The sequence below is a fragment of the Cetorhinus maximus genome, chromosome 3 (genome assembly GCF_964194155.1).
Source record: "Cetorhinus maximus chromosome 3, sCetMax3.hap1.1, whole genome shotgun sequence".
NCBI classification, from domain to species: Eukaryota; Metazoa; Chordata; class Chondrichthyes; order Lamniformes; family Cetorhinidae; genus Cetorhinus; species Cetorhinus maximus.
The window spans coordinates 1,922,540-1,932,636 of NC_135881.1; the positions used below are offsets into that span (position 1 = coordinate 1,922,540).

At 43.9% G+C, this 10,097-nt stretch overlaps 1 protein-coding gene across 1 annotated transcript in view; it reads left to right on the forward strand.

Moving 5' to 3' along the window:
• Positions 1–9,275, forward strand: part of fam83hb (family with sequence similarity 83 member Hb) — a 77,192-nt gene extending 67,917 nt beyond the window's left edge. The window contains exons 4-5 of the mRNA XM_078535865.1: positions 4,795–4,919; positions 5,391–9,275. Of these exons, the coding sequence (XP_078391991.1) occupies positions 4,795–4,919; positions 5,391–8,328 (3,063 nt within the window). The 3' untranslated portion in view covers positions 8,329–9,275. The remainder of the gene's footprint in view (positions 1–4,794; positions 4,920–5,390) is intronic.
• Positions 9,276–10,097: the final 822 nt, after the last annotated feature.

Sequence of the window (10,097 nt, forward strand, 5' to 3'; positions counted from 1 at the left end):
TTGGTTCCAACCTATCCGGCCCAGCTCCATTCTTGCCCCATTGAAGTCCGCTCTCCCCCAGTTAATTATTCTTATTCTGGATTGCCCATTGTTCTTTTCTACTGTCATCCTAAGCCTTATAATACAATGATCACTGTCTCCTAAATGTTCTCCCATTGACACTTGATCTATTTGGTTCACCTCATTGCCAAGATCCAGCTCTAGCAGTGCCTCCTTTCTTGTTGGACTGGATACATACTGCTGTAGGCAATTCTCCCTAACACATTCTAGGAATGGCCTATTCCTCCTTGTTTGTACGTTCATATGTAATATTCTCTCCTGGTTCCCACCCCTTCCCTGGCCGAATTAGTTTAAAGCCCTCCCAATAGCATGAATAAAATGCCCTGCAAGGAACTCATTCCTGCTCTGTTCAGGTGTAGCCTGTCCAGCTCGTACAAGTGCCATCTCCTCCAGAGCCAGTCCCAGGAATCTAAAGCCCTCCCTCCTGCAGCATCTTCCCAGCCATGCATTCATCTGCCTATTTCTGTACTCACTGGCACATGGCACTGGGAGTAATAAGTTTTAAAGTATTTTGCAAAAGAAACAAATGCAAGGTGAGAAAACATTTTTTCACACAGGGAGTAGTTAGGATTTGGAATGCACTGCCTGGAAGTGTGGAGGGGGCAGGTTCGATTGAGGCATTCAAGGGGGCATTGGATGATTATTTAAATAGAAATCATGTGCAGGGTTATGGGGAAAAGGCAGGAGATTGGCACTAAGTTACAGTGCTCAAAGCTGGTGCAGATACGATGGGCCGAATGGCCTCCTTCTACACCGTGACAATTGTGTGATTCTGTGATGACTACTTTTGAGGTCCTGCATGCTAATTTTCTACCAAGCTCCATAAATTCTGTCTGCAGTACCATTAATTCAATTAATTAATAAATCTAAAGTTAGTTACTTGTGAAACTCCCAGATCATCATAAAAACCCATCTGGTTCACTAATGTCTTTTTAGGAAAGGAAATCTGCCGTCATTATCCAGTCTGCCCTGCATGGAACTCCAGAGCCACTGCAATGTGGTTGATTCTTAACTGTGAAGAAGACAAATAGGAGCAGGGGTATACCATATGGCCCATCGAGCCTGCTTCGCCATTCACTATGATCATGGCTGATCTTGGGCTTCAACTCCACATTCCTGCCTGCTCCCCATATCCCTTAATTCCCTGAGAGACCAAAAAATCTATCCCAGCCTTAAATGTATTCAAGCATGTGGAGCATCCACAACCCTCTTGAGCAAAGAATTCCAAAGATTCACAATCCTTTGAGAAGTAATTTCTCCTGATCGCAGTCCTATATGATCGACCACTTATCTTAACGATTGGATAAAGGGACCTGCCACACAGGATAAAGTATTGTAGCTAAATTTAAAGATGATACAAAGATAGGTAGGACAGCAAGTTGTGAGGAGGATATAAAGAGTATGCAAAGGAATATAGATAGGTTAGGTGAGTGGGAAAAATTTGACAGATGGAGTATTATGTGGGAAAATGTGAGTTTGTCCACTTTGCCAGGAAGAATGGAAGAGCAGAATATTATTTAAATGGAGAGACATTGCAGAATACTGCACTACAGAGGGATCGTTGTATCCTTGTACATAAATCACAAAAAGCTAGCATGGAGATATAGCAAATAATTAGGAAAGCAAACTGAATGTTGGCCTTTATTGCAAGGGAGATGGAGTATTTAAGTAGGGAAATCTTACTACAGGACATGGGTAAGACTGCACCTGGAGTCCTTTGTGCAGTTTTGGCTTCCTTACTTAAGAAAGGATATACTTGCACTGGGAGCAGCTCAGAGAAGGTTCATTAGGCCAACTCCTAGGATGAACATGTCCCCTACAAAAATAAGAGTGGTACTGCCAAATCTAGACCTCCCTGGTTGTCTAGAGGAATACAGGGGAAGATCAAACAGAAAAAGAAAGTGTACAATAGGCACAAAGAACTAAGCACTGCAGATAGCCTAGACGAATATCAGAAGTGCAGGGATGAAGTAAAAAAGGAAATAAGGAAATCAAAGAGAGGGCATGAAAAAAGATTATCAAGTAAAGTTAAAGATAACCCAAGGATGTTTTACCAATACATTAATGCTAAAAGGTTAGTTAAGGAAAAAGTGGGACCTATCAGAGATGAAGATAGAAACTTGTGTGTAGACACAGAGGCTGTGGGAAGGGTTTTGAATGAATATTTTGTCTCCGTGTTTACAAAGGAAAGGGAGGATGTAGATATAGTAGTCCAGGAGGAACACTGCGAGATATTGGAACGGATAGTCATAAAGAGAGAGGAAGTACTCGAAGGGTTGAAATCCTTGAAAGTTGATAAGTCACCAGGTGTACAAAATTATGAGGGGAATAGATAGAGTGGACAGGATAAAATTGTTTCCCTTGGTGGAGAATTCTAGAACCAGGGGACAGAGATTCAAGATAAGTGGCAGAAGGTGTAGGGGGGACATGAGGAAGAACTTTTTTAGGCAGAGGGTAGTGGGTGTCTGGAATTCGCTGCCCAAGTTGGTGGTAGAGGCAGAAACTCTAAACTCTTTTAAAAAGTACCTGGATATGCACCTTAAGTGCTGTAAGCTGCAGGGCTTTGGGCTGGGTGCAGGAAGGTGGGATTAGAGAGGGCACATGGGTGTCCTCGGGCTGGCATGGACAAGATGAGCCGAATGGCCTCCTTCTGTGCTGTAACTTTTCTATGGTTCTACGAAGGGGTGGTGTTATGAGGAAATGTTGAGTAAGTGTGGCCAATACGCATCGGAGTTTAGAAAAATGGGAGATGATCTATTGAAATGTAAAATCTGAGAGGACTTGACAGGGTAGATGCGAAGTGAATGTTCCCTCTCATGGGGGAATATAGAACTAGGGAGCACAGTTTCAAAATAATTCCCATTTAAATGGAGGTGAGGAGAAATTTATTCTCTGAGGGTTGTTAGTCTCAGGAATTCTCTATCCTAGAGAGCAGTGGAGTCTGTGACATTAAATATATTTAAGGCTGAGTTAGGCAGACTTTTGATTGAGAAAGGATGAAAGCAGGCTTGTCCAACCTCTGGCCCACGGCCCCTCTATGTGGCCCGCAGTGCCAGTTTTCAAAATTCAGGTCAAAAAGGTGAGTTTCAATGGAAGATTCTGCATGGAGCTGATCCTTCAATCAGAAACTGATAGGAGGAGCAGTGAACACCGGTGTTGGTAAGTGTGCTGAGGGCTGCTGTGCCGAGGGAAGTGAAGGTATGGCAGGGCTGGAGCCAGGTACGTCCCACTCCTGGAGAGCAAGGTTTTGGTGGCCTGGGAGGGGTGCAAAGTCACGAGGGGCCTGGGGGGGTAGGGGTGGGGGTGCAAAGTCATGTCTGGCCCAAGGGGGTGGGGATGAGGATGCGAAGTCACGTTTGGCCCATGGAAGGCAAAATTTTGGCGGGCCAAGGAAAAGACAGTCCGTGCTGAGTATGTGGGAGTGAGAGAGTGAGCATGTGTGTCTGGGGTGGGGGGGAGAGAGTGTGTGTGTGTGTGGGGGGGAGTGAAGGAGTGTGTCTGTAAGTGTGTGGGGAATTGAGAGAGTGTGGCTGAGAGTGTGTGGGCGAGTGGGAGCGTGTGGGCGAGTGAGAGAGTGTATGTGTGTGTGGAGGGGGGTGGGGGGTGTGCGATCTGCCATGCACCCTGTTTCAGCTTTCTCACTCACTGTCACACACCAACACATAAACATGCACCCACTCACGGGGGCGTGAGTGAGGACCCTGAGACTGGGAGTGAGCTGGACACACTTTCTGACCCTCGCACACTCTGGTCAGTTTTATTAATTACTCTTTTTTAAATTAACAGTTTAGTGCTGTGACATATCGGTACTTTTGCTTAGCATTTGTTTCTTTCCTTAAAACCCAACTTTTTTTTAAAGTTGGGTGCCAAACCTTATCTTACCGAAATGTTCTCATTGGCCCCTTGAGTGAGAAAAATGTGCAAATGTGCCTCCTCCACCAAGCAAAAAGGTTGGACAAGCCTGAAGTAAGGGATTATGGGGGACAGGCAAAAAAGTGGAGTTAAGGCCACAATCAGATCAGCCCGGATCTTACTGAATGATGGAGCAGTCCCAATGGGCCAAATGACCTCCTCCTCCTATTTCTTATGATCCTGTGATCTTACTACATCTGGAATGTTATCAGGGTCATAGCCTTTACTGTACCAAGGGCCATCAGTCATTGCTTGATAACACGAAGGGGATTGAATTGGCTGCGATGGAGCATCCACTCACCATTTTTAGCACGGTGATTATTTTGCCATTGAGGGTTTGATTGGCTAGCTTTGAATCAGTCATGTAGTATAGGACTAGAGTGCTGTGGGGCTAGATCACATAAGGCTGCCAAGTTCCCATGTCTGATGGATATTGGTAAATCAGTTGGGCTCTTTTAAAAGTTTTTTTTCTGTTCCCAGCCCACAATTTATGAGGCTTATTAAGTTCAAATTGCCTTTGTAGAGTTTGACCCTATGACCTTCACATTTGCTAGTGCTCATGCAATAACCAGCTTTACTCCATCGATGAAAAAGGCATTGAATGAGTGACAAGAGAGCTTAATGGGACAAGCGCTGCATCCCACAATTTGAGTAAATAGAAATGGAGTCTACAGTTCTATGGTTCTGTGTTTGTATGATGTGACCCAGTAATCCCCCAAATGGCTCACTGATTGGGTAGACCTTCGCTATCATGGTGCAGTGGGAATGTTTGTGCTCTTGTGTAGCTTGGAAGCTTTGTGCTCACTTTTCTTTTCTTTCCAGTTCCTGAGAGTGAGGACATTAACAGGATCAACCTACAACTGCAGATCTGGGATGTCCTTCACTGGAAATTTGATAGAGCGGTTCATGCTGGTGGATTGTAATGCTGTTCTCTGTGGCTCCTACAGGTAAGTATCAGTCTGTGCTGATCCTCTCTCTGAATTCTTGACCTCTGAACTGCACAGAATGCTGGCTGATACTATCTCATTCAATGCACACAGCCATCTTTCATGGGAAAAACCTGTTTCTAATGCATAATTGAAGAGTTCACACTCTGTTGATACCAATTTGCCTTTCCTCACAGTGTTGCAGCCTGTTGGCTATTTACCTGGTGAGGACCTACATGAATGAACTTGAGATGTGAGCATAATCCCTTAACACACATTTGCACTAACTAGGCAACGAAGGGGGTAAATCTAAAACTACACTGGCCCCATTCCCATATCCAACAGGTTTGACAGAATGCTTTTGTATGTGTAGTGCTCTGTGTTTTTGGAAAGGTTCTGGGGAACAGGACTGTAATCACTCTGCAATGATTGATACTGAATGTGTTGATTCATGCAAAGGTTCTTCTTAATTTTTTGTTCCTTATCCTGCAGCTTTATGTGGTCCTTTGAGAAGATTCATCGCAGTATTGTTCAGCGGTTTCAGGGAGAGCTTGTGGCAATTTTTGATGAAGAATTTCGGATTCTTTTTGCCCAGTCAAACCCTCTCTCTGGGTTAGAGAATCCAATGCCAGACATGGATAACTATTACACCGTGGCACCATACCAGCCCACTGATAGGCGGCGATACAAACAAAACCCAAGATACATGCAGCAAGAGGACATGCTTTCACAGCACTCTGGCTATTCATGGGCAGACTCAGATCCTGATCACTTTCCACACAATTTTAGACAAAGGCACATCAAGGAGGACGTTGGGGGCATCAGAGGCTGCATGAAACCGTTTGCACATTTTCAGGAGAAAATTCAGTTTGAACCCACATCCAGTGCTATTCTGAGGACAAAGAGGTTGGAAATGAATGCATTCAAACGGAGAAGTTATGCAGAAGGGACTTTGGAAAGTTATGATGCTTTGGAACATCGATATGGACGAATAAGTGAGCACTATGATCAATTAGATGCCAGATCTGAGCAATTGTTCCGAGAAAAGATGTATCCTTTAGAGCCTTCATTGATAAGGAATAGAATCCACTCTTTAAGCAGTCAGCATCTAAGAGATAGTCAGGGAATGCTTGAACGAATTAAGCAAAACAGAATAGGTAGGCATCAGTATGATGAGTCAGTGGAACTGCCAAGGCACAGATATGATCCCAGGAATTGTGAAGAGACTTACCTATATGGTTTACCAGTCCATCCACCTCTGATAAACTATGAACCTTCTCACTCCTCCAAAGAAGTTCGACATGGTTCAAGTGATCTAGAGATGGTGAGTGATGGAAGATTGGGTCTGAAAATACAGAAGCGCCCCAACATTGGCCAATCATATGCCTGCCAAAAGTCTCCAACTCAGAAACAAGTTCTGGATCCAAAAATGCTCTTCACTGAGTCAAGTCTGGGTCGAAAATCTGAAGATCAGCCCACCAAACATGGGCTGAGGAGATGGAGAATTGGCTCCTATCTCAGTGCTTATCCAGATGAGTACACAGAACAGCTTGCTGAGGGCATTTCTGCACCAGATGAACCTCAGGGCAACGATGAAGTGCTTCAGGATTCAAGGAAAAACACTACTTCTTTTGAGACAACCTTGTTAAGAGATCCTCCACAGATGACAGGTTATAAACGCTTGGATCTATACAATTTGAAACACCCCAAAACAGATGTGTTTGATGGCCAGTCTCAGTCATCAGATAAAGGAAACGAGGAGCAAAATGTGAAGCTGGCAAAGCATGAATCCATGCGTAGTAAGCTTAACCCGATGTTACAAAGGAGTTCTCGGCTGCGTTCTTCACTGATCTTCAATTCTTCAAAAGCAGAGCAGCATATCTCACAAAAAGGGAAAATGACCTTGAGCATCAGGGAGCAGAAAGAGAATGAAGAAAAGGAATCTGAAGAGATTCAGGAACCCACAGCAACTGCTGGTCTTCAAGAAAATAGTAGCAAGCAGGTGCTCAGCAATGACCAAACCAAACAAATCCAACATTCAATGCCTGCCAACATCTTGCCAAGTGAGGCTGCCAAAACTTCACAACCAAATCTCAAAGAGGTTTTTGCTGGAAAGCCACCAGGCTTGGACCTGAGTAAGCAGCAGAGTGATTCTGGTTTGGGTAGTTGTGACCCAGACATGCAATCCAGTGCCCAACCTAGGGCACAGCCAAAAATAGACCTTCAACTGAGCAAAAAGGTTCAAGATGCCATTTACAAAATGACCCAGCGCACATTATTATCTAAAGAAATTAAACCATCACCTGTTATACAATCAGCAAAAACTGAAAAGCTGCCTCTAGAAAAATCTGGAAATATCAATAATTCTGGGCAGCAAGGACCCCAACCCTGTCCTCAACGAGGCCCCCAACCCTCTCAGATGGATGCCGAGCCTTCACCTCAACCAGGACACCATCCTCCTGAATCAGCTACTCAGAATAATGCCACCAGTCCCAGAGAGGGTCTGAGACACTCCACTGGTTCCATTGAAGTTCACTCCTCCTCTACCTCGACATTAGAGCAGATCAATGACAGTTTAGCAAAGGTCAAGATGCATTCATCTGCTGTGTGTCTGGACACAAGAGGGAGTAAAGAGGATGAGGTGGGAGGGGAACCTGAAGTTTTGAATTTGATTCCAAAGAGTCCTTTACGAGGGAAAAGTTTTGTCAACCTCCCTGGTGTCACAAAATCAAAAGAAATGGCCAGCAATGTAGAGCTAGGGCAACCTCTGACTTCAGCCACAGAGAATGAGAAGAATCCTGAAAAACCACCAAAAATTGTCCATAGTGAGGCAGTACCTTCCAACCCTGAGAAAGAGGAGAAACTACGCAGACCTCCAACCAATCCCACAGCAACCAAAAGTTTACAAACTGTCCAGGGGAGCAGGTATTCCACATCTACTTCCAATGCCCTGTACAGCAGCAACCTTCGAGATGACACCAAGGTCATCCTGGAGCAAATCTCGGCCAACAGTCAGAAGAACCGGGCCGAGAATGCCAAAGTGCAGCATTCCACCACCAATGAGGTTGATGGTCCTGGAGGCTCAACAGAGCAGAAGGTTACACCCGAGTCAGACAAAACAGATTCTGATAAAAAGCAGTTTGCTATCTCATCAGGGCTTGAAAACCTGATTAAGAACAAAGGCAAATCGCAAACGTCACCTGATTATATAGACCCTCTAATTAAGAGGATGGATAGTTTTCGAAAGGAGAAGCGGGTTTACAGTAGGTTCGAAGTCTTCTACAAGAAAGATGACTCTTCGAAAACAGAGAACACCTCTGCAGGGCAACAAAGTGACAGAACACTAGATTCCAAGGACATAGATGGTGGAGACAAAAAAAAACCTTCAAAAATTATTCCCAAATTTTTTGGGACATTTAGGAGGTTTTAACGCTCCCTGTGACTTACCAAACTAAATGGAGCTAAACCACAAGTACCTGGACTGCTTGATGTTGGATGCTGATATTGATGATTTTTGTTCAAAGATTATCGGATGCTGCTCCAAACTGTAGGCAACAACTGAAATGAGAGGGGGTCACCAATAGCACTGAGTAACTGACACCTACATATAGCCTTTAACATAGCTTTGCGATGGAAGAAAAGGAAAAGATTGGACACTGCACAGAAATTGGGGAAGGATTTAGAGGAGGAGATCAAAGACTTGGTCAAGGAGATGGATTTTAAATGGGTTTCTTGAGGAGGGGGGTGGGAAGAGAAACATTGAGATGGACAGACAGGAATAGCTGCCTTCACATATTGGACAAGTTTCAAGGGAAGGAGTGAGGCGCTTGTTTCTCCGAGATGCCAAAATTGTAGCTAGCCGTATACAAACTTGCATTTATAACGTAGTTATTTTCATAGGGGGCAGGTTTCATCTTGCTTGTGCTTTAAAAATAAAAATTGTTAGCAGATAAATATTTACAATTAGTCAAACATGTGTAATGCAACCTCACAGCTATGTACTGTGCAGATGGATTGGCATTTTGGGCCAATAGTTTGTTATATAAAAAGCCAATAGTTTCAGCTACTGATGACCAGTGTTAAAGGTTATTTTTTAAATCTGTTACACACACCAGTTCAGTTTAACTTTTCACTTTCTGTTTCCCTTTCTGTCCTGAAGGTCAGTAGTTCATGTTGATGCCATACTTCTCACACACTGGCCATGTTCTCATCCGTCACTAAAGTGGATGTTCTTTATTTGTAAGCCTCGGTTGAGACTATGTGATATCACAGCTTTGCTCAGTGTTCATGCACATGCACTTTCCAACAAGTGAGAGTCAAGTGAGAACCCTGGCAGCTTTTTCTCCTTCTGAGCCTGAGAATGCAGAGGTTAATTACAGTATCTTTGTTTTGCCCTGGCTGTACGCTGTGTATGATAAGCAGGGTTTACACAGAGGTGATTCTGCTTTTTCCCCTTGGGTGTTTATCTAGCTTTCTCTTAAATGCATCTATAAAATTCACCTTATCACTCTGTGTAAAGAAAGATTTTATTTCCTTATTTGACTTTTGATTTCTTGGTGATTATCTTAGATTGATAGATCATGACCATGATTAGATTAACATGCCGGCTGTTTTTCTTCCTTCACTTAGTGGAAGTTCAATGCCACTGAGAGTGTACTGATAGAGGAAATGGGTACCCTGTGCCTGTAAGCCTGTTTGTAACCATCTCTTTTTGCAATGTACACAATGTAAATATTTTTGATACTGTGCAAGTCTACTGCCTATATATGTTCACAAAAGGCCTTTGTTTTGTGTTAAATACGATAAAGGGAAGGCTATCTGTAACAAATTGAATCTGCTTTACTCTCCAACTCTAATCTGTCCTGTCACTGCCTTGGAATAATTGATGAGACAGTGTAGAGGGAGCTTTACTCAGTATCTAACCCCATGCTGTACCTGCCCTGGGAGTGTTTGATGGGGACAGTGTAGAGGGAGCTTTACTCTGTATCTAACCCCATGCTGTACCTGCCCTGGGAGTGTTTGATGGGGACAGTGTAGAGGGAGCTTTACTCAGTATCTAACCTCGTGCTGTACCTGCCCTGAGTGTGCTTGATGGGTACAGTGTAGAGGGAACTTTACTTCATCTAACCCTGTGTTGTACCTGCCCTGGGTGTGTTTGATGGGACAGTATGGAGGGAGCTTCACTCTGTGTCTAACCTG